This window comes from Molothrus aeneus, chromosome 6 (assembly GCF_037042795.1).
Source record: "Molothrus aeneus isolate 106 chromosome 6, BPBGC_Maene_1.0, whole genome shotgun sequence".
In the NCBI taxonomy this organism is placed as follows: Eukaryota; Metazoa; Chordata; class Aves; order Passeriformes; family Icteridae; genus Molothrus; species Molothrus aeneus.
This window is the reverse complement of record NC_089651.1, coordinates 26945863-26970595: the sequence shown is the minus strand read 5'-3', so window position 1 is coordinate 26970595 and position 24733 is coordinate 26945863. Positions and strand designations below refer to the sequence as shown.

At 34.7% G+C, this 24733-nt stretch overlaps 1 protein-coding gene across 1 annotated transcript in view; it reads left to right on the top strand.

Moving 5' to 3' along the window:
* UBR1 (ubiquitin protein ligase E3 component n-recognin 1) overlaps positions 1-24733 on the top strand; it is a 60389-nt gene that overhangs the window by 23185 nt on the left and 12471 nt on the right. The window contains exons 13-36 of the mRNA XM_066551604.1: positions 478-577; positions 851-979; positions 1191-1371; positions 2242-2303; positions 2512-2622; positions 3616-3681; positions 3792-3893; positions 4516-4579; positions 4996-5120; positions 6041-6093; positions 7078-7180; positions 7713-7761; positions 9292-9446; positions 10331-10430; positions 12058-12167; positions 12816-12905; positions 14111-14298; positions 14415-14620; positions 16924-17017; positions 19338-19490; positions 19912-20009; positions 20586-20679; positions 22112-22260; positions 24591-24646. Coding sequence (XP_066407701.1) covers positions 478-577; positions 851-979; positions 1191-1371; positions 2242-2303; positions 2512-2622; positions 3616-3681; positions 3792-3893; positions 4516-4579; positions 4996-5120; positions 6041-6093; positions 7078-7180; positions 7713-7761; positions 9292-9446; positions 10331-10430; positions 12058-12167; positions 12816-12905; positions 14111-14298; positions 14415-14620; positions 16924-17017; positions 19338-19490; positions 19912-20009; positions 20586-20679; positions 22112-22260; positions 24591-24646 — 2638 coding nt within the window. The remainder of the gene's footprint in view (positions 1-477; positions 578-850; positions 980-1190; positions 1372-2241; positions 2304-2511; positions 2623-3615; positions 3682-3791; positions 3894-4515; positions 4580-4995; positions 5121-6040; positions 6094-7077; positions 7181-7712; positions 7762-9291; positions 9447-10330; positions 10431-12057; positions 12168-12815; positions 12906-14110; positions 14299-14414; positions 14621-16923; positions 17018-19337; positions 19491-19911; positions 20010-20585; positions 20680-22111; positions 22261-24590; positions 24647-24733) is intronic.

Here is a 24733-nt window from a genome sequence, read left to right as displayed (position 1 = left end):
TTTAAAATACTGAAATTACATTCTGTAAAAACATTTTTGATTTTCAGTTATCTAATTGCATATAATATTTACATTAATAAATAAAATGTATCTACTGAAAGACAGTATGGGAAATTTGTCTCCCATTTACTGCTATTCTGGGAAAGCTGTATAATCCTTATCTGCATAGGGTTTTCTACTATTGCTGGTACCAAATTGCTCTAATAAACTGAGTAATGTTTATCACTCCATTTATTACACCCCAAACACCTTGGAATTAAAAAAAAAACCTGTTAATTTCCAATGATGGAGTCACACCAAGGTATTAGTAGTTCTAGTATTTGGGAAAATTTTCTGAGTACTTTAAGATGAGGAGGGTGATGAAATTTGATTATGTAATTGATGGTATTAAAACAATTGAATTTCAACAACTCTTGAAGTACATGCATAAGAGAAGTCTGAGCAAAGTATGAAATTTTTTTTTTTTTTTTGGGACAGGTATATCTTAGTCAGCAAACCTACAGTATGGACAGACCGTCTGAGGGAGCGTTTTTTAGAAGGATTTGTTTCTTTCCTAAGGATTCTAACTTGCATGCAGGTACAATATATTTAAATAATTTCTTTCTGATATCCTGTTGTAAAGTGATTACAGCTCCTCTTTTTCCCATAATATTATAATGGATGTAAACGTGCAATTACACTGTTAAATTCTTCAGTCCCTGTTTTGGGTGGGTGAAGAAGACATGTTTATACAAGTAATATTCATCAGATTTAGTTACATGTGTTTTATCTTTTGACTGTGGAATTTTCTGTTGTGTTAAGCCTGTGATCACTGATTTAGACAAAGTATTTTGTGGGATTTCTATTTCAGGGAATGGAGGAGATAAAAAGACAGATTGGTCAGCACATCGAGGTGGACCCTGACTGGGAAGCAGCTATTACCATACAGATGCAGCTCAAGAACATTCTTTTGATGTTCCAGGAGTGGTGTGCCTCTGATGTAAGTATATAAATTTTCTGTGATTCTTGCATGCATGCCTTTTTTGAATCTTCCTGACAGCTTTTCAAATAGCAGATTTTAGAAAAGCTCACAATTGTTCAATATAGTTTTCCACAAAAAAATTGGTCTGAAAGAATTAATCTGGGTGTGACAAAGAGAGAAAAGAAGGACTGTAGGATTTTTTTTATTCTGCATGTATTTTTAATTCTAGGAAGAGCTGCTGCTCAGGTCTTACAGAGAATGCCATAAGGCTGTGATGAGGTGCAGCATGAATGGCCGCTCTCGGGAGAAGACAATATTTCACTTGTGTGGCCATACCCTGGAGAGCAGACCTTACAGAGTGTCTGCAGATCCTGTCAGCATACATTTGCCACTGTCTAGGACTCTTGCTGGTAAGTGATGTGTTTTGATTGCTGCTTAAACCATGCTTGTCATCCATCTCTATTTCTTTACTCCAGAAAACATTTCAGTTAAGTGCTTCACAGATGAGTTGGTCTCTGACTTAGTGACATTCTCATGATCAGGAAGACATGTTCCCCATATGTCCCACTAATGGAAAGTTTTTCTCAAAACAACCATTACCATGGAGATTGGAGGATGTCTTTTTAAATGGAAGACAGAGAAAACAGTCAAGAAGGAAAAAAATTCCTTGTTAATGAGATCCTTAGTTTTCTCTGAAGTGTTTCTTGTTCTGTTTCTATATCCTTTATTTAAATAATGTCCATTATTATTTACCTTGAATTTAGTTTCCAGCCATATATATCTTAGGATGGTTAAAATGTTCCTCCTGAAAGACATATTTTGCACAATGCCAGGGCAGGCTTCCAGTCAGAATACAATCACTGCTTTCTATAGAATACAAATAAAATCATATGCTATTATTAAGCTGTAGATTCTTTATCACATCATTTGAAAGCAAGATACCATCTGTTAATCCTTGTAGTCTTGAAATTAATTTACTACTGATATATGATTCATATGTGAAATAAAAATTTTATTTTTTGTATATTATATAGCATCTCAATTCAGATGGTGTTCACTCATTCATTTAGTGTAAATTTATTCATAAAATAATGGTTTGTAAGCGTAGTAAGAACTGTTGCGATTGAAAAAAGGAAAGTATGAAGTCTTTCCTAAACAAACTTGGACTTTTTTTTCTGGAGTTCTCTAAATTGTAAATGATTTAGCTGACATTTAGAAGGGGTTGGAGAACCTTCACTGATTTTGATTTATTTTCTGATTTATCTTCCTTGGTTTTGTAGGTCTTCATGTACGATTAAGCAAGACCGGAGCCATCTCAAGATTGCACGAGTTTGTTTCTCCTGTAAGATTTTTTTTTCCCCAAATGCTTTTATGATTTATACTCTGGAAAGAAAAAACCCTCAATCTATATGCTCTAACCTTCATGACACACATACAAGTTATTTTTCAGCTGTCAATATATCTCTGTTCTTTAGGACTCACACTTTTAAAACCACTGGCAGATTTATTGTGAGGTGTTTTTTTGTTTTTTTTCCTTTTTTAAAATCTAGGAAGAATTTCAAGTGGAGCTGCTAGTAGAATATCCTTTGCGGTGTCTTGTCCTGGTTGCACAGGTTGCTGCAGAGATGTGGAGGAGGAATGGGCTCTCCCTGATAAGCCAGGTACTCCCTGCAGTGTTCAGTGCTGAGCTGATCCTCTAAGTGTTTGCAAGGGTTGCTCAGTAATGCTGCCAGGGGTTCATCCAGTGCAGAGAGAGGTCATGGGGTCACTCCTACAGTAAATAGAAAGTTTCTAGGTGGAAATTTAGGTCACATGGTTTTATTTCTATCTTCAGCAATAGCTTACCTCCTTGTCTTAGAGGAGTATTTTCATCTCTGCTATGACTCTTTCTTCTACTCTGTCAAATAGTATAATGTTGCTGATGTCTACTTGTAAGCTACTTTCAGATCCCATAATCACTGCCAAAGTACTTATTGTACTCTTGCTTGTAGCATAAAAAGTTAGAAGTTCCTCATGGTGTATGGACATTGTTACATACAGAAGTGAAACTATTAGTCTCACACTAAACTTTTGAGAACTCTATAGCTAAACATACAAACATTTTCTAATACTTGTGACTTCTGTTGCAAGAGTAAAGGTAAAGGGAAGAGTCTACCCTTGCATTTACCTCCTTTGGCTTCACTTTGGGGTGGTTTTGGTTTTGTTGTTTGGTTTTATTGGTTGTTTTGTTTTGGGTGGGGCTTTTTTTGTTTGTTTGGGGTTTTTTGTGGGTTTTTTTGTTTGTTTTTATTCCCTTTAATGGCAGAAGTTCTCTGCTAACCTTGCACAAGACCCTTTGATGAAATCAAAGTAAATCTTAGTAAACCGCTGCAGAATTGTCTTTCTGAGAACTGGGCTAGGAAAAGGAGGATGTTTTGACTTAATTCAGAAGCAGCCATTGGAGTTATGTCCTCTTGGATGGGAGTGTGAAGTATGGCATAGACTTTTTCTGGATAAGTGAGAAAACATTTTTCACTTCCATTAAAGTACATAGTTATTTTGAAAGAAATGTGGACTTTCTTTTACTCGATAAAGATGTGGTACAGTTTGAAAGGCCTCAGAGATTAACTGATGTACATTACTTTATATCTCTCTTTTGTTTTTGTGTTTCTTAGGTATTCTATTATCAAGATGTTAAATGCAGAGAAGAGATGTATGATAAAGACATCATCATGCTCCAGGTACAATGTTCTGAATCACTGCATACTCGTCGTTTTTAAAACGTTCAGTTTAATTTTCATTGATTTTAAAATAGCAAGTGATGTTCATATTAATTTGGGTTTTTTGATAGATAGGTGCATCTCTCATGGATCCAAACCAGTTTCTCCTGCTGATACTGCAGAGATATGAGCTTGCTGATGCTTTCAAAAAGATCAAACCCACCAAAGATCAGGTAAGTAGCAAATTTTTCTGCTGTTTAATTTGTCAGCTTTGAGTATATGAAACATCAATAAGAAAAACTAGCTAATGTTGATAACTGCATTTTTAAGGCCACACTGGAAGTCAGTAAACACAGGAGCTTGTGGTTAGGTAAATATTTTGGAATTTGTAGAGGCTTCCTCAAAATTAGCAAGTAAGTTTTGCCCCATTTTGGACCTTTATTTTGGACTTATGGAGACTTGTCTCCACAGGGCATCTACCAAAATCCATGTAAATGACTTTGCTATAGCATTTCTATTCTCTTAAGCCATGTTATGTGCTTTTATTTTGGTTGGAAGTTTCTGGGGTTGTTATGCTTCTTCTTGTGGCTTGAACTTTGATATAACCCTTCATTTGGGATACTTTTTTTAGCTGTTTCTTTTCTTGCATGTGAATCTTGCACTTCAGTTGCTGTATAATATCTCCTCTGCCAGAGCAGGCACTTTTTCTGGCTTGTTAGAATGGAAATTTCTTCCTGAAGTACAATGTTTTAGCAGTGTAGTAGATATGAAGGCTGAGCTCAGTATCATTTGGTGGATAGATTTTTCTGCACTTCTGTTTTTGTTTTTTTAACCTGATTTCTCTAATTCTTGTAGGATTTGATTAAGCAATATAATGTTTTAATAGAAGAGATGCTACAGATTCTCATCTATATTGTGGGTAAGTTTCATTTCTCTGTGTTGTTGTAGTAATGGATGATTGCTTTGACAGAGCAGGCTTGATAATTTTCTTAGACATAGTATAGAGAGGATACTGAGGAGTACCTCTTTTAAATAGATGATTCAGTATCACAAGTATTTGTGAGATGGAAACAATAGGAGTTGGACAGTGAAAAAAGCTGTTAGATAGCTTCATAATTGATGTTAAAGTAGAATATGAAGAGAGTCCATCTTGACCCATGTTGTTAGGAATCTAGGCTGAGAATCATTTTTACTCAGACACTTGGGACAGGCTTCTGACACATGTAAGCTTATACAATGAAACATCCCAGCAATACCATTATCATGGTGCAAAATTCAATTTCACTTCAAACCTGTCATATTTGCCATTCCTCTCCTTTTGGTTCATTCTGACAGGGGAAAGATATGTGCCTGGAATCAGTAATGTGACAAAAGAAGATGTAATAATGAGAGAAATCATCCATCTGTTGTGTATTGAACCAATGGCTCACAGTGCAATTACCAAGTCATTGCCTGAAAACGTGAGTGCTGATTTATTTACTTTTTTCCTTGGTTTACTTTTTCTTGTTTTATGTCTTTCTTCTTTAGCTTTCATATCCTTATATGGAAGCATTTCTAATATAAAGCTTAAATGTTGGTTTGAGAATTACAAAATGGCATGCCAAAGAGGCTTACACACACCTTACTGATGTGAAGATAAATGTCATAGATTCAAGTATGGGCTGATCTGAAAAGACTTGTGTGGGAATTATGCTTTTTGTTTAAGAGGTGAATTTTTTCTAGAATATTCAGCTGTAGTTCTCCTAGGTTCAAAAATCAACGTGAAATTTTCTGGTTTGGCCCTGTAGGGTGATGGAGCTGGATTCCATTCTGGCCTGCAGACCAGTGATAAATTTAAGCTTGTAATTTTGATGACAAACCTGTGCAGATCCATTTGAAGTCAAGTATTGTTCATGTCTATTTGAAAACAAAGACTTCCTTGACATTCCCTTACAGTTGTGGAAGATTGAAGCAAAGGCAAGGGATGTGGATTAGATTTTATAGTCTGGAAGTGTTCAGGGCCAGCAATCAATGCAAAAACCCTACATTTTTGTTGTAAATGAAATAGCCTTAAGTATTATCATAGTATCCACAGTCACTGTTTAAAATATCTAAACCTCTTTTATTCCTTTTGTTAAGGTAGGGTAAGCATTGACCTGTTTCTAGAGATCAGCTCTGTTATTAATGAAGTTCTACATTATTAAGTGAAAGTATTATGTATCTTTGATACTTCCTTGGAAAATGCCAGTTATGAATATCTGCTTTCTGATTAACAGCGGGCAAAAGATAATAGTTCATGAATTAGGGAATTATCTAAATTTGTCTATTTTTGTTACACATAGCATAATACTGAAGATATTTGAATCATTATATGTTTATCCCAAACTACATTTTTTACCAGGAGAACAATGAAACTGGCTTGGAGAATGTAATTAATAAAGTGGCTACATTCAAGTAAGTTCTTAATGTTGATTTATAAATAGCTTGAAAGTGAAATAAAATTTCTTAGATATGTTTGGGTTAAACAATATGAACGACAGTCTCTGTTCAGCTTATATTTTGCTATCTTGAAGTAAATATATTTGCAAATATACTTAGGAAAGAACAGTGTGTGAATATCCTACACTGCTGCCGTTTCTTTCCCTTTGCCACCCTCTTTCTTCAAATTCGGGTTGAGGAGTCTTGGGAGTTCAGTAATCTCAAGTCCAAGTGGGAGAATCTTTGAAAGTTCATTTTTTTCCCTAAGATGGAAAGTTAAGAAGTCATTGTACCTTTGACAATCACTATCTAGTAACTGTTATGTTACTTAGTTGCTAATTTTCTGCAACTTACCCTTTTTTCTGGAAATTCATTTAATATATAAATATATATGTTTGTGTGTATGCAAGTATAGAACAATAGATTGTAGTTGAACAAAACCAGTGCAAATGTCTGCTATTTTTGTGAGAAAAATGTCTTATTTTAGTATACCTTATTTTAAATTTCATGTGGTTTGCTTGTTCATGTTCAATTAAGAGCAACTGTAAGTGTACCTAGGAATCTTACTTGGGGAATTATATGAACAGTTCAAAAAAATCTCACTGGCTGGAAAGCAGCAAGTATTACTTGTTTTATACTTTGGTTAAAGAAAGGATTGAATTTTATGCAGCAATATCCAATGTCTGAAATTCTAAGCCACACAGTTAAAAAGAATTTTCAGAGGCTATTCGGTGTGCTTTAGATGGTATAGATTAGAAATATTTTGCTGCTGAATTGTTTACTCCTGTAAATCCTGCATTGAAAATTTAAGAGTCCTAACTGTACTCACTCTCTGCTTTTAATAAACTAGTGAGTAGCCATTATAATTCCTGCTTCTTTAGAAAACAAATTGTGTTTGCCTTCAAAGATGTGCTGAATGTATATTAATAATCTGTATATTGTGAAATATTTCTCTGTAAGGAAACCGGGTGTCTCTGGTCATGGAGTTTATGAACTAAAAGATGAATGTTTGAAGGAATTCAATATGTTCTTTTATCACTACACTAAGACCCAGCACAGCAAGGTAAGCAATGTAAGATTCACTCTAAAAGGTTAAAAAAATAGTACATACTTACCAATATTTAAAGAATTTTGCTGAATTAATGCAATCTAAAGAAATTGGTTCAGTAAAGAGTGTCTGCAGCTACCTTTGAAACGAAATGTTCCATGAAATTAAAGTTTTCAATACAAATCTAGATGGTGTGGTTTACATTTGTGTTTCCTTTTTGGCACCTTGTGTATTTACTCTGTTAATTCTCTATGCTGAGATCAAAATATGATAAGAATTACCTTTGGACTGGGAACCCCCAAATTTTGTTTTTATAACTCTTACTGAGGAAGCAAATATGTCCAATTATTTATCTTTACTAGAAATTTAAATTCAAAACGGAATTTTAAACATGTTTCAGACAAAATTCTAGTTCACAACCAGGAATTTACTGGTATCTCTATGTATCTCATCACATTTCTAGCGTAGGGTTTCTCATAATTTCATTAATCTCATTATTGTGTACTTCTATAGAGGTGCTGATACAACAACACTCCTTTTTCTGTAGGCTGAACATACACAAAAGAAAAGAAGAAAACAAGAAAACAGGGATGAAGGTAAAATTCTAAAATTAATGATTCAACAAATGTGCTAATTGGTAGTATATGTAGTTGTATATATATACTGAGCTTTGGGAGATGTCTTGTGACTTCAGAGTGGATAGGTGAGTTCATATTAAATTTGTTGTGATTTGTAGTAATTGTCATTAATTAGCACGTGGCAATTCTTTTGTTTTTTTTTCTTTATCATGGACAGGAATTCTGAAATTTTTAGTTTACATTTAGGGAAATAAACATGGCACTGTACCTGTTGACAAACCCATGAACTCAGAGATTTTATGGTGGAGTAACTAAGAGGCAAAAGTTGTAGTGTTTTTTGTGAGCAGTTTCTTTAGACAATATTGAGACACAATAGTGGCATGTAGAGAAGGTTGCCACAGGAAATAATGCTCATATCCATTCTGTAATATGAGAATGAGACTTAGGTTTTAGAAAGAATTTTTTATAAGCTATGGATACATAAAACAATGAACCCCTGTGTTTCTATTGTAACACAGATATTATTTCCCTTTTGCGCTTACATTTACCCATTCAAGTCGCAAGCATTTAACTGAGTTGATTTGAGGAAGACTTGATAAGCTGAACAAATAAATGCAGTGAACAATTTAATAAACTCAACTTTGCTCCTTCCCCTTTCAATCTGGCAGCTTAAAATGTTATCAGGGGAATTATTTTGTGGAAATTTTAAAAAATGTGGTGATTTAGAGGTAATTGTCAGAGACTCATGTAATTGGACAGTACGGTTCCAAAATATCAAGGTATCTGTTGACCCTGATTTGTGTTCTCCTGAGGCTGCATTTATTGTTGCAGGTACTTCCTGTGTATTCTTTTATGTGTCTATGTTGTCTTTGTCAGTAACTTCATTCAGCCTGAATTGTCTAAAGAATGGTGGTTTCAGACACACTGCATTCACAGAGGTCTTCTGAAAAAAGGCAATCTGAAAATAGGCATCCAGGTACCTAAAGAAGACTGGAGTCAGTGGTTCCTGGTAGGGAAAGGCTGTGGTGTTAAATGAGGTGCTATCAGGAGATGCCGAGATTCCACATCAGAGTTCCAGTATTAACTCAGCAAATGTACATAACCAGAAATGACTGGAATGCCAGTAGCAGAAAAAATTTAGAGCTCCACGCATGTGATATTGGGGTGTGGGACACTACAGTATGGAAACTCCACTCCTCAGTTTTGTTTAATTACTTGAAAACCTTTTATCTGATGCAAAGCACAAACTGTATATTTAATAGTGAGACATAAATCAGGCAGTTCAGAGTGTTAAAAATTTGCATTTACAGATGTAACTAATACTTGTGATTGATTAACTTAGCTTGTACATGTTTTTTGTGTAAGGACTTACTAAAAGTACTCTAGTTTTGCCAAAGATTAAAGGTGACTTAGGCACACAATTGTGTTTGAGCATGGTTTTACTCATTTAAAGGTCCAGTTTTTCTTTCACTGAAATTAGTATGTTTGTGCTCTCTGCTTCTGGGTGGGATGTCAGTTCATTGATATGTTTGCACACCTGTTTCCTAGCATTGCCACCACCTCCTCCTCCAGACTTCAGTCCTGCATTCAGCAATGTGGTGAGGATTCTGAACTGCGATGTCATGATGCACATCCTGCGCACCCTCCTGCAGAGGGCAGTGGAGCTGGAAACCCACTTGTGGACTGAGGCAATGATCCAAATGGTAGGGTTAGCCTTGGTCATCTTCCCATGGTCCTTCCTGCGCTGACTGCTTATAAGACCAAAATATGTAAAGATTAACTTGGAATGATTTTGTCCCCAAACCTGTTTTTATAAATCTTACTGGCAAAGAAAATATTTTTATTATTAATTATCTAGCTCTGCTGTAAAATAGAAACATTATACGTAACAGTATTAAAGTTTTCTATTTTACTTTCCTCCCTGTGTTGCCTCATTGCTGAAGCTGTTTCAATATGTAATCCTCCCTGCCTCATATTTTTACTGAAACTTAACGAGTACCTGTTTGATAATTGGAATTCCTTCATTTTTTGAGCTGCAGAGTCTCCAAATACATAATGTCTTTGGGGCCTCAGTCATGAAATAATAAAATTTTTGTAAGTATTTAAACATTTAATTTTACTGCAGTGGCTTGAGTCTTTTAAAACGTTGAGATGTTTTTGGAGGCGTTTTTTTGTTCGTTTATTTTAGCAGGGTTGTTTATTTAATATTTATAGAATTAGGACATGAAATTATAGACAGTCTGAATTAATCAGTTTTGTTAGAATGTATAGATTGTTTAATTGCCTTGCCAGTCCTGCTAATCTTTGGATTATGGAATTAGCCAAGTACAGATTTTGTATCAGCAGAAGGACAAGATTTCACATATTACTAATATAAAAGCATGTGTAAGCTGATGAATTTTAGTGCAACTAATATGCAGTAAATTTGCATTGTGCTTTTTTTATTTCACTTTCCATGTATGATCTCTGTATTTTCATGTGTTTTATCATAATATAACACAGAACCGTATTAAACATCCTAATCTTTTGTGCCAGTTTTCCGTATCTTAAACATTGAATGAGACTTACTATTTTTCTCTTTTTTCAGGTTCTTCATCTTCTTTCTTTAGGATTACTAGAAGAGAAGCAGCAGTTACAGAAGTCTCCTGAGGAAGAAGTAACCTTTGATTTTTATCACAAAGCAACACGTATGTTTCATTTTCTTTAAAACACAGAGTAAATTAGACTAACTTGATCTTGTAAGGACTCAAATAAACTAGAAGAAATTATTCAGTGATTTAGTCAGAAAAGTTTTATTTTATGCTATGTAATTAAAACCTGGTAATTTAACTTTTTTAATAATTAAGAAACCAGGTTTGGACTCGCTTCCTCTGTTCCCAGTTGTCAGGTGGGTTGAAGAGGATATGTGCTTCTCTTCCTGGGAAAGAAATGAAAAGTAGTTCTAGTGTTACATAATTGCAAGTGGTTTTTCCTTCACAAGAACTGCATTGAAATGGAAACTAAGAACTCTTTGAAAAATGGCAGTGGATTTAAGTGAACTGTGTCCATCTTTGGTTCTCTCAAGCTGTACAATTAGTGATTTGCCTGGAAGTTAGTCTTTTACTATGGTAATGAAAATAGAAACAGAACATAATGGCTCTGGATTGTACCCTTTTCTCTCTATTGAACATTTCTTAATATTACATACAGGACTACTCTGTGGGAGTTGGAATCTGCATTTTCTAAATAATCTTCCATCTTCTCTAGAGTTTCTGCTTCAGTGTGTAAAAATAAATTTTAAAAATCCATTATCAAGCTAAACATAACTGTCATTTGTGAGATGCAACAGAGATAAGAGTTGTGAAGTGAAATCATAGAATCATAGAATTGGAAAAGACCTCTAAGATCATTGAGTCCAAATGTTAAGTCAGCACTGCCAAGTGCACCACTAAACCTTGTTCCTAAACATCATATCTATGTATCTTTCAAATACCTTCTACAAGAATAAATACATAAAACTACCGAAGTCCCTTTATTTAGTTCTTTAAAAATTTTGTGTTTGAAAAGCACTCCCAATGTTGAAAAGAAGCATCATCATACTGAAAGTGCTAAGAAGCTTCATGTCAACTATAGGAATACAATAGAAGTAATAATTATAACTGAGATGCTAGAGAATGCTTTGCTAGCTTTAGTTTTGCATAACCAGAAAAATCAAAGCCCAATTTACATGAAAGGAATGCAAAAATAATCAGTATTTTCGTAACAAAGCTCTTATTGAGACACAATTCATTGAAAGACAGTTTCTTTAGCAATGTATTTGTCTCCCTACTAAAAATTTAAAATGAATTCTGTATGGTAAGTGCTGCAAAAGAAATATCATTGAACAGAATGGTCTCCATTTTAAAGCATTCTTTTGTTAGAGAAGAGCCTAGAATACTATGGACTCTCACCAAGTTGTGAGGAAGAAAATTACTGTAATTACAATAGCTTTTGTGATTAGAAGTAGACGTGTACACACTAAGCTGTTAGCAAACATAGGTAAGCTCTAAAGAGCTTTACTGCTTCCTCCTGAAGTGAAAGGCGATTCTTTTTAAGCAGACATTATGCAAAGATTTTCTAAAGCAGAAATAATGGATCTACAAGGGGATAAATTATACTATATATAACTGGAATAAACAGATGAAACTGTAACCAAAATCTAACTACACAGTTTGTGTTCATGTATGTATATTGTATAGTCAGTAATATTTAAAGGCATGTCCATGGATGTAAGTACATTAAAATGTTAGGCTTTTTTTTCCCTGAAGGCCCTTTTCTATTTTTCACTTTGTAAAGGAATGGGAAGCTCAGCCTTGAATGCTGTGAATGTGTTAATGCTTCTGGAGAAATTGAAGAGAGTTCCCCAGTTAGAGGCACAGAAGGACACAGTCAATTGGATACTGCAGGTACACAAAGGAGAGATAAGTACAATCTGATTTCAGTTGTGTAGAAAGTTAATATGAAGGATGTTATGATTCCTACATACAGTTCCTACATATAATCCATTTACAGCTGCAGTGATTTCTTGAGAAGTTTAATCTGTTGCAGCGTTGTAATTGCTACTTGTACTATGAAGTATTGGATTAATTTTTGCTTAGGTAACTCATTCCAGTAATGACATTTTTACACACATTCCTCATATATCTGTTGCACAATAACAGCAGATAATGAGTAGGGCAGTGTTCTGGGAGTACACATAGAGTCTTGGGTGTTTCTGTTATTTAGGAGTTTTGAGTGGTTGACTCCATTTGAAAATCTGAAAATAACGTGAAACAAAATAACAAGAGTTTTAATCCTGTCTATCATAGAATGGATTGAGTTGGAAGGGACCTTAAAAGTGATGTAGCTCAAAGCCCCTGCCATGGGTAGGGACACCTTCCAATAGACCAGATTGCCTACAAGTCCCAGCTGGACTTGAACACTTCCAGCATCCACAAATTCTCTGGGCAGCCTGTTGCAGTACTTATATATTGTAACATTGGAAATGTATTAATTTACATTGTTATAAGAGCCAAATTGTGTTTTATTTTTAACATCTGAGTCTCTGTTTTTAGATGTTTGACCTGGTGAAGAGATTGAGAGAAAAGTCTAGTTTGGTAACAGTAGGAGCTACATCAGGCTCAGAAGCTACAAAAGGTGATGAGGTAATGATAAAAAAATAAAGCTTCAGTAGAAGCCTTGTATTTAAATGTTTTGAATAGCTATTTTCAGTGATGTGTCTAAATTTATTGTTGCCTAAAATGATAATTTTTCAAAAAACTGATCTTTGTGATATATTGTCTACAGCTAGGATTTAGCTAGTGGTCAAATGATACAATGAAATGGAGATTTCAAAGATGACTTCAGTCCTAAGGAGTGGCTGTGTTTTCTATTGGCATTTGAACAAAAAAGAAGAATCTAATTACCCTTAGGCAGAAGGTGAAGACAGACCAGTTTGCTCTTAGACGTTTTGTTTGGCCTTGGCTTGCTGCCAAGCAATCTCTTGGCTGGTCATTGCATGCCTAGTTCTAAACTTATCACACAGCATATGCCATGTTTCTTTTTTCAGGCAGGTGTCATATGAGATTTGGTAAGATATCAAACAAAATACAGAAGTCCATAAGAAATTTATCTCTTTCAGTTCTACTTGTGGAGCAAGTTGTTTGATTTCCTGGAAAAGTCATGGTACTGTGAATGGAAACCTTGTGTATAATGTTACATTTGTCCCTTAAGTAATTGGATAGGAAGAGTTAGGTTCTATATGTTTTAATAAAGTCTATCTGTGTTTTTTGAATTCTGGATTTCTAAAGCATAGAAATTCTTTTTATATGGTTTCTGAAAATATGATACAAGAGTAAATGTTGGAAGAACAATAGCTTTCCAGTGTACCATAAAGAATAAAGAAAATACAATACACAGATGTATAAAATGCTGATGCATTTTGTTGTGCCATGGATAGGCAGTTCAAGATAAAATTTTCTTCAATTTCTGTAAGGGAGATACTGAATACTCAGTAGGGTTTCACTTATGGTGAGAATAACAGAAGTCTGGAGAAAACTTCGATGTACACCTCACTAAAATTTCTTAAGAACAGACAAGTACCTAATTGAAATGACTCAGGGATTTTTGATCTTATCTTTGGACTAGGGATTGTAGTAGTGACCTTTTCTAGACCATAAAAGTCTGTCCAGTAAAGATTTGAGTTCTGTTAATTTCTGTTTCAGATAGCTGTTAACTTTTTTCCCTCATTAAAGTGTTGCCAGTTAAGGGAATTTGATGTCAGTGGTTAGAATGCCTGTACTGGGGAAAGAGTCTTCTCATTTTTTGGTATTCTTAGTTGCCTGTGATTTCTTTATTCTCTTACTGTAAGACACAGAGCACTCAGGATAAAGAGAAAGCTGAGCGGAAGAGGAAGGCGGAAGCAGCGAGGTTGCACCGTCAGAAGATAATGGCCCAGATGTCTGCCCTGCAGAGGAATTTCATTGAAACCCACAAGCTCCTGTATGAAAACACACTGGAGGCCCAGGGGAAAGATGATGCTATTATGGAAGAAGAAAGGTAAGAGAAAACAGACATACTTGTAGTCTATGACCTTGTTAGATGTCAGGAAGAACTCAGTTCATTTAGAAAATCCAGCTGGTTATTTTATATCTGTGTCACTTCTGGTCTTACAGCACCTCTTCAGCAATTGATTACTCCAGAATTGCTTTGGGTCCCAAACGAGGTCCATCTGTCATTGAGAAGGAAGTTTTGACCTGTATTCTTTGTCAGGAAGAACAGGAAGTAAAGTTTGAAAGTGCTGCCATGGTATTATCTGCCTGTGTGCAGAAGTCAACTGCCTTAACTCAGAATAGGAGCAGAATTCTTGAACTCTCAGGAGGTATGAGATTTTTCTTCTCTTATAGTACAAGCACTTCTGTACCTGGAGCTCAAAGTCCTTCAACCAGCTAAACTCTTTTCTTTGATCAGGTTGCTAATTGGCTTACTGTACTTAAGAAAAATGGATGCAAACTTCTAAATTGCTTTAAAATTGATGTCAAACTTAAATGAGAAGTGTATGAAGATTTAGGTTTGTTGGTGAGGGAAATCAGAAGATGCTTTGATCTCACAAGACTTAATAAAACATGTAGATTTAGTGGGAGTAGTTAGTTTTGAGAAAAGCTAAGACTGTTTACAGTTCTGTTTATTCAAGTACAAGTGCAAATTTTCCCAATATGGAGGAAATAAATGAATGTTATCAGAGGCCAATATGCCAACCTGAAAAGGGTTAGGGTGTTTGGTTTGGTTTGGGTATTTTTCCCCTTATATGTCCAGGAAATAATAAAAACAACAATATAAAGAATGAAAAAAATCTTAGCAAGGATCACATGATATCATCTGATGAGTGAACAAAAAATTGAATACAAGAAAGTTATGCAATCACAAGAGTTACATTTGTCTAATAGCATATTGGTAGCAGGGAACACAAAGCCCAGCAGAATTTCTTTTGTAAGTAGCAGCTGACTAAACATGATGGAAAGTTTGGTCTGTTACTTAAGGGAAAGAAGAAAATAAATACAAGGATATGGGAGAACCTAGGAATTCACTTACATTTTTATTCTCTTTTTGAAAAAGGAAGTTAGTAATACTTCAAGAAAGATGCTGTCACAACTTGTAAATTCCTTCTTATTTTCAGATGTGGGGGTGGTTTTTTGTGGTTTGTGGTCAGCTTATAGATCAAAATGAATGCGATGTCCCATTTTTTTTTTTTATTGACACTTATATGTAGAAAATAGCTTTAAATTATGTTTGTGCATTATTCCTGCTTTAGTTCAGAAGCAATCAAACTCTTGATTGTTACCAGAGGAAAGTTCATCATTTTTTCATATTTCTCCATGATATTACCCTATTTTTTATCATGCTTGTAAATCTTTTCCAAGCTGTTTCACTAATAAGATATTTTGTTTTCTCCTCTGGGTCATTAAAAAGTACTGAATTGTCCTACGCCTAGGACAAACTCCTTCAGAATCCTGCTTGATCCATTTTTCTTTATCAGCAAACTACTGGTAATGGCATTTTTGAGACAGTTGTATAGAATTTTTATCTATATACTATTTTTATATACTAATTACAGTTTTTTTTTCTGTGGTACTCTGAAATACAGATTAAATCCTATGCTGTTGTGGTCAGATACAATTGTATATTTTCTGTAGTGGCATGTTGAGCTATTGAAATAATTAAAAAAAGAAGGGAATGGAGTTCCTTTTTCTGAGGCTGTTTTTGGGCGCTGTTTATAGTACTTATAATGCACAGTCCTCTGCTGCTCATCAGTTACCAGGAGTCCTGTAAGAGCTTTTTTCTTTCAAGATCTAAATAAATGTAAAAATGCTTGTTCCCCCAGCAGAAGTGCAGAAGTGCAATTCAGTGTTATGCCAAGCTTCGCTTTCTTATTTCAGTCTCCATTTAACTTAGGGCAGCTTCAGCTGCTGCCAAACAGACAATGCAAGTTAGGTTCTTTTATTTTCAGTGCAAGTTAGGTTCTTTTTTTCTTTCAGTTTGTTAGATACAAGTGTGTTTTTTCAAAATCATGAACAGTCCCCCAGATGAGGCATGGAGGACGGCTGTTGTTCAGTATTATTTAGATACCTTTAAAGTGAAAGTGGGATCCCACTTTGGGTGCACATACAACACAAAGACATCAGTATATTCTCATAATATTTCTATTGTTTAGAATTGTGCAAGATTAGTAAAAGACAGACTTGATTTTTGTTATTCAGCAGTGCTTTTTGTGTTAGTGTTTTGAAAATATGTGGGATTAGTTGGATAAATTATTCATTCTAGTTGTCCTTAGTAGTTTCATTCTCATTTAAAAATAAAGTAAAAGCTTCAGTGATAGTGAATCCAACCAGAGATCTGTTCCAGTACAGAAGCACCCTTTTTTCTTCCTAACCAATTTGAATGTTGGCATCTTTTTCTTTTATATGGAGAACCTTCAGTAGTTTAAATGGGTATTTCTTGTCATTGCTCTGCTGCATGATTGGTCTGGAAAAGTTAGCCAAGTGAAGCTTTAATGTGACTGTGCAAACTGTAGGAAAATAAGATCTGAAGGTTCATGTTCTGTATATATTGTTGTTGATTTCTGTTCATACTGATGGGAAGTTACATGACTGTTCATTCCATAATTTTTCTGCTGTGTGTTTCTAGATACACTTGATCCTCTCTTCATGCACCCTGACTTACCTTGTGGGACCCACACAGGGAGCTGTGGTCATGTAATGCATGCAGCCTGCTGGCAGAAGTAAGGATGTGTCTTTGCTGCCTTTTAATGGTTTTTAATTAATCTATTTTCCAAATCACCTTAAGAGTACACTGAAAACAAGGTACAATAAGTGGATATTTAATTAAGGGATCAAAATAATTTGTACTCATCTAAAAATGAAATATGGAACAAGAGATGTTTTGACTTGATGAAGATAATCATTATCAAAAATTTTAGGGCCTTTTATGATGCAGAGAAGAATTTCTAAGGGACTTATTAATTTATGCAAATATAAACAATGGAGTAAAATTGGTCAAGAATAAGAAACCATATTGAGTAGGTTTACTTTTAGCAACAATACTCTGCAAGTCTCTCTCCAGGTCAATACTTCAAGGGTGAAACTGATCTATTCCAGTGAGTGTTTAGAAGAGATTCTAGCATCAAGAACAGAATATGAGGAATATGAGTGGTTAAATCTTGTGACTCCTCCCATATCAGTGAAGAAACTCTTAATGAAAAGTAAGGGTGAAGAATTGATGGAACTGCTGTAGACTTGATTGGATTTCTGTTGTTTGGGGGACCCACAATTCAGACCAAGTGTTTTGGATTTGAATGGAACCTGGACATTAAAAGACCAAGGTTCCTGGCTTGTGGGATACAATCATCCTACGTTTCACTCCACATAGGTCTGGCAAGTCTAAACTATGTAAGCAGTGTGAGGTAATAATAGAAATAATCCCACTGAAGTATTGTCAACAGATAAGAGGTGGGTCATGCAATCACAAGCTAGTCTTGCAATTGTCTCTTTATACATATGACATATGTTATAAACACTCTCTTGAGGTTTGTTGTTTGTACTTGCACCATTTTACTTTAAAAAATAAATCTTAGTAAACTTCTAGTGTTTACCATTCACTTTTTACATTCTATTTGTGTGTATACTGCTGTTTTTTACAATAAAACATCAGTTCAGAATAAGTAGGTGCACACACTTAAAATGAAACCCAGGTATGTTCCTTGAGTATAATACATCTGCTCTTGGCAGATCCATCTACATCTACATAGATCTAAGTTGTGCAACATTGGAGCTCAGTTCCTTTGCTCTTTTTAAGAAAAGATGACTTGCTGTATGGGTTAATGGGATTAAAATGAACAACAGGCTCTTCACATACAGTATGGCACAGAAGGTTTGAGTATAGTCTTTTATTTATTACATCACAGACATTCTAACTTACTAATATTCCTCCAAACTATGCCTGCCATACCTTTCTATGTGCAGCCTACAAGTGCTGGAAATCCTCTAAAACAGAGTAAGTCAAAATGAGTGGAATATCCTTATAGTTGCCATGTATGAGGAAGAGGAGTTGCTTGCAAAAACATAGTTGTGTGAATGTGGGGAAAATCAATGTATGGGTTTTTGTTTATAACAAAATACTTCCAGATATTCTATATTCATTAGAATTTCTGCAGATGCTGGTGCACATACACTTTCTCTTCTCACATAAATGGAATTTTATTTTATTTAAGATACATGGTTTAAACAAAAAAAAAAATCTAGTTATTACGTTGGTGTGGAAGTTAGAAAATTTCATATTTCTCTCTAAGATCCTACTTACTTGATCTGAACATTAAGACTGAATTTGTATCCAGAGAAGAAGATTTAAATGTTTGATCTTTTTGTTCCTATAAATACCAGTGAGACAATAACGACATTTGAAAGCTTACTTGCATCCACTCAGGGGGCAAAAATTATAATGAAGCCTGTAAAAAGATCATAGTTGTTTCTTACTTCCTTTTTGTTTAAAATAGTTGAAATATTATATTCTAATATATATTATTCTCTCGTCCTGTTAAAAGAAGGCTACAGTTCCACTATCTAGTCATGATACCCAGTAATTGCAATGAATAGCTGATTAATCATTCGTGAAATGTTATCAGTAGTGTTTCCTAAAATTTAATAACCATATGTTCAATACCTGTTTCAAATTTCCTATAGTAAGTTGTATATGAGAGTTATTAGATGCAGTATTTAATTTTGTTGAAGATAAGAGGGAAGAGTAGAAAAATGTAAGGACTGCTTGTCTGCAAAATCTTAATGAAATTTGTAAGGGTAATATAAGTGAGGGAAACTTGCCATCATTTTCCCAATAGTGATACACCGTGCACTTTTGCATGAATTCATCTGTGTGCTCAAAGGTTTTATTATTTTCCCATCGAAGCATGTAGAAGAGTTACAAATCAAAGGAAAAGACTCCTTTGTTGCCTTGGATAAGTGTTTGCTGTACAATTATGCTTGAACCTTTGTGTTCATGTTGCTTTTGAGCCATTGCACATTCTCCTTTCCTTTTTAATGTTGTAGGTACTTTGAAGCAATGCAGCTGAACTTCCGACAACGTCTGCATGTTGAACAGATATTTGACTTGGAGAATGGAGAATATCTTTGTCCCCTTTGCAAATCTCTGTGCAATACTGTGATTCCTATTGTTCCACTGCAGGCTCAAAAAATAAACAGGTGAAATACCAGATTGGTTAACCTCTACTTAAAAAAAAACAAAAAGGAAATACTACTTTAGGGCTGATGAGCTTTTCAAAGTTTTGGAAGAAAAACTTCAAAAAAACTCATCTGTATAAAATACTGCATATATTCTTATTGATTGCTTAGCCAAATATACTTATTTTGGCAGTAAATACTTTATTTTTTATAAAACATTTTTGGGTTGCCTATTTTTTGGAGCTGAAATCAAATGAGATAGTACCTAGACCTAGTATTTAGCCTTATGCTTCATTTTGTACTGTTTGCTCAAAATTTCTGAAGCCAGTAAAACTGAGCAAATACTGTTTGGATGTGTTTGGATCTAATTGTGTCCTCCGCTTTTTAAGTTAAGGTGAGTCTTTAAATGTTAAAGTAAACTTGCTTTCTTTTTTTTTTTCAGTGAGGATGCAGAGGCAGTAGCTCAAATCCTGTCCCTAGCTAGGTGGCTGGAGATTGTCACAGTCAGGATATCAGGCTACAGTGTGAAAAATGCTAAAGGTTTGTTATCCTAATTTTTAAGCTATTCTGTGGGATAGACATCAGTGCATGTCTTAACTATTACCAGTAGAAAACTTCAAATAAAGAATTGAGTTTTGCTCTCAATCAAGACAGTATCAAATAAAGCTGAGGATAAAAGTTATTGCCCTTTCTGAGTTGATATCTTGATTTCAGTCCCCTCACCAATTTTCTGGCTTTTGTTAATTATTTTCCATCTTTGCTTTGGAAAAAAGTTAGGCGCACTTGGAGAGGATGCCAACAGACTAATGCTTATGGTTAATAAACTTTTGTATGGACTGTGAGGTAGTAAAAAAGAGAACAACTAAATTATAAAGGACAAAATGAAAGTACGTATGAGTATTTAGAAAACAGGAGGCACAGAGAGTCTACTGTTTTGGGGAATAGAGGCAAAAGTTACTTAAAGGAGGAATCATGGAATATCGTCTAGCTTGTGAGGTGTGTTTGCAATTATTTTCAAATCAGTTTCAAATAAAAACACTACTCCCTTTTTTTCAACTGCTTAAAAAAACTGTAGCAGCTTTTTAATGCAGATGGTTTGTTTTTCTTTCCTGTTAGGAGAGAAACAAAGTCTTCCACCTTTCACCAACAAGGGAACGGGGAGCTCAACTTTGGAATTCCATTCCATCCTTAGTTTTGGAGTTCAGTCCTCGTAAGTGTTACTAGCAGTGTTCTCTGCATTATATTAATTTTCCCTTCGATATCCCAGGTATACTTCAGAATGTGTATTGAAGGAAAGATGTGATTTTTTTGGTCTGACTAGGGGCTTACTTATTATTTTCCATAAGCATTCACTGAATATTGAATCTGTGAGGAGCTAGGTGGACCTTTCGGTCAAATCCAGTCTGGTACTTCTTATGTTTTTGGTACAAAGCTAGAAGCCTGGAATCTTCTAATCTACAATTCCTGTGATTTGGGTTACTTGCTGTGCCTCTAGGCATGTTATTTATTGTTTGTCTGCCTTAATTTTTCTGCCATGCATCTGTTTTGGGCATGGATTTCAGGTGGTTTTGGACACAATAATGGGATGGGGATCACTTAGAGGGATAGGGCTCTTGTCTTGTTCTGTTTCTCTTCTATTCTAAATTAAACTCAATGCCAACATTGAGTTTATTTGAGACAGCAATTGGTGATCGTGTTCCACATTACTAATTGTAACACTAAGCATGTTCAATTCCAGTGGGCAAAAGCATTTGCCCATTAGAACAGAATGAATGGTAGATGCTTATCAAGTGAGCTCAGCTGTCCCTTATCTCTTTTTAAATCATACTGTAAGTACTCTGCTACTTCAGACTGACATCAAAGTTATGCAAAATACTCATGTATATCTTTTATTTGTACAAAAATAAAAAAATGTTCTGTTGTCAGAAACCTGAATCAATTTTTTTCTTGATAACTGATCTTCATGGGAAAGATTCTGTAGTTTAAAGTTAAACAGCGTTGTTTAAGTGTGAACCTGGCTAAACCCCAGATTTTTGGGTACAATTGTTTTGTCCATAGAGATACAGAGAATTAATATGAATGTCATATATTTCTACTAGAAAATCCTATGTATGACTTGGAAAAAAACCCACAAGCCATTAAAACTGCTAAACACTTGTTTACATAAAACTACATTTACATAAACTAACCTGATGTAATTAGGAAGGAGCTTAAGTACTAAAAAATGTGTTTAAAAACACACTTGAAAAATGTCTTCCATTTTTAGCACCTTACTATTTTCACTTCAGGACTTAAAATTACTGTTACAAGTAAACAATGTTTATTTTCATTGTATTTTGCTTTAAAATGTTTGCATTTTTCTAATGTGAATTATAATGTCATACACAGAAATAATATCTTCCAGCCTGGCAGCTCTTAATCTCTCAATTTGTAAAGCCTTTTTTGCCAAAGTCCTCAGTTTACTACTGAAAACTAGGGATTTTTTTTTCATCTCTGTCCAGACAAAGGGTCTTTGTTCTCAATATTTCTTTCATAAATAACTGTCCTGGTTTGGACTTAGACTTTGATAGTGATTGATTAGCCAGTAAGTAATTATCACTATTAATAATTGAGACTGAAATTTTCTCATGTTGGTTTTGCAGAGCCAAGTACTCAAGCAGTATCAAAGAGATGCTTATTCTCTTTGCCACCACCATTTACAGAGTTGGGCTCAAAGTTGCTCCAAATGAAGCTGATTCCCGGATTCCTATGATGACCTGGAGCACTTGTGCTTTTACCATCCAGTGTATAGGTAAAGTATCATGTCAGTTTATTCCTTCTCATTAATTGAAAATGTTACAGTTGCTTGATTGTTTAATTTTATACAATGTGATTTTACAAATAATAGTCCTACATAAGTACAAGCCATATGTAATAGTATAGCAAATTAAATTATATGTAATTACATGTATAATAGAATTATTATCTATAAACCAATATAAATAGTAGGATGTTGTTCTTACATAGTAGCTCATGAAATATGGTATGGAATGCCAACATTGAATTTAATTTGAGACAGCACTTAGTGATTGTAGTAAACCCCATAGAGATCATGTTCCACATTACTAATTGCAACACTAAGCATGTTCAATTAATATTTTCAGGTTGCCAAAGATCATTGACTTGCAGGCATCTCCTACACTAAATGTCTAATAGCTGTGAAATAGTACTCTGTCTCCTTATTTGGTTTTATCTGTATTCTTTAAAAAATTTTCATGGGATTTGTAGTAGAAAGTCTCTTGTATTCTGAAACTGCTAAGTAGATACCTGGTAGAAAAAGAAACAAAAACCACCAAAAAATCTACCAAACATTCTCTGCCATGAATCTCTCAAGGCAAAAAGACTAGCAGAAAAAAATGTACCTATTTTATTTTGTTTCTGTACTACATATACAATTAAGTTTGTGTAATGAACATGAAGCTGTAGATAAATCTGTAGATGCTTCCAGATAGGGAAAAAGGCAAGATCTAGGTCTGAAATGCATGATGAAGGGATTGAGATCATAATTGTACATGTCCATACATGTGATTTGTCAACTACACCAAGTATTTCTTGATGAAAATGTAGAAGTACAAGTTTAGTCTACCTTGAATCTCTAATGGAGTATCAGGAGTTCAGAAGGTTTTTAGGTGGATTGGGAATATTCTGATAAAACAGAAATAGAACTGACTGCATCTTTAGTGATGGATTCTATATTTTCAAATAGGTTGAAATAGGTCACCCACTTTATTAACATTACTGTACTTAATACTGTGCAGATTGGTTTTGTTTGATATATGAAAAAGGATATTGGTGGCTGTCAAGGAGGAGTTAGCCAGTAAGTGCATAAATGTCCAACTGTATTCCAATAACTGTTGTCACAGGTCTGATACTGAAGGCCTGTGTTAGTAGAAGAAAATTCAGGTACTCTTGAGGAGAAGAGTATAAAGCCAGAGGGATCACTGTGACAGTTTGACTTGGCCACACCACTTCCTTGGAATCATTTTTGTTTGCAAATGGAGCAGACTTTTGTGGAATTGTAAAGCAAAACTGCCTGCATAGCTTCAGTATGCTGGTCTAGGGTCTAGTTATAGTGTATTATTGAAACCATTTAATGGGCATATAGCCAAGCTGCCTAGACAAGGAACTTCAGAGGAACCTCTAGAGGAGGTTCAAAGCATCATTGACCTAAGGGAAGTGAATTGGTATCATTGCTAAAAGCCAGACTCCTGAAAAAAGAAACAAACTCAAAACCTGCCAGAACCAAAACCCCACAACAAAAAGCCTCCAAACCAAAATCTCCCAATGAAATAAAATTTTAAAAATTCCAGGTGTACTGTTTCATCTCTGGAAAGTGACTGAAGTACAAAACCATTTGAACTGATACCTTTTTGCTCAATTGAGTTAATTTGATTTCTTATTTTTTATTGGCTTATTTTTTCCTGATTATTCCTTCAGAACCAAAGCACTCAGGGAGGAAAGATGAGCTGTATTCCAACTTGGGAGTTTTGTTTTCAAAGTATTTCTGTTGAACTGCAGTCAAATGCAGTAGTGCAAATTTTGCCAGGTTGCTGAGGCAAATTGTGGCTGCCCCAGCCCTGGCAGTGTTCGAGGCCAGGTTGGATGAGGCCTTCAGCAATGTGGTCTATCTAGTGAGGGTGTCCCTGCCCATGGCAGGGGAGTGGGAATTAGATGAACTTCAAGAGTCCGTTTCATCCCCTTAACATTCTATGATAAATATGAGGGTAAGATGGCTGCATAGCGTCTCTGTAAATGTAACTTGATGGTTTTGAACATTGCATAAGGGTAACTGAAAATAAATCTGAATCCATAGAATGAATGTTTTATCATCATTCACGTGAAGCAACATTCCTTTAAATCCTTTGTTTGCAAAGTCTGAAAACTGAAAATTTTAAAATTGCTTATTGCAATAATTTATCTTGGAAATGATCAGTGCCATTTAAGACAGATTTGGTTTTTTCAAGAGAATTCTGTTACAACAATTTAGGTGAGCTTTAAAAAGGAGTGTATATAATAAGAATAAATTAATATTAGGTTGTGTAGAAAAAAAACAACTTAATTTTTTCTGTGTTTAATTTTAAGAAAACCTCTTGGAAACAGAGGGCAAGCCTTTATTTGGATCCCTACAAAATAGACAGGTATGGATGAGTAAGATATGCAATATATTTTAAACAAAAAAATATTTATAATATACATGCATCTATAAACCTGTCAAAACTGCTAAC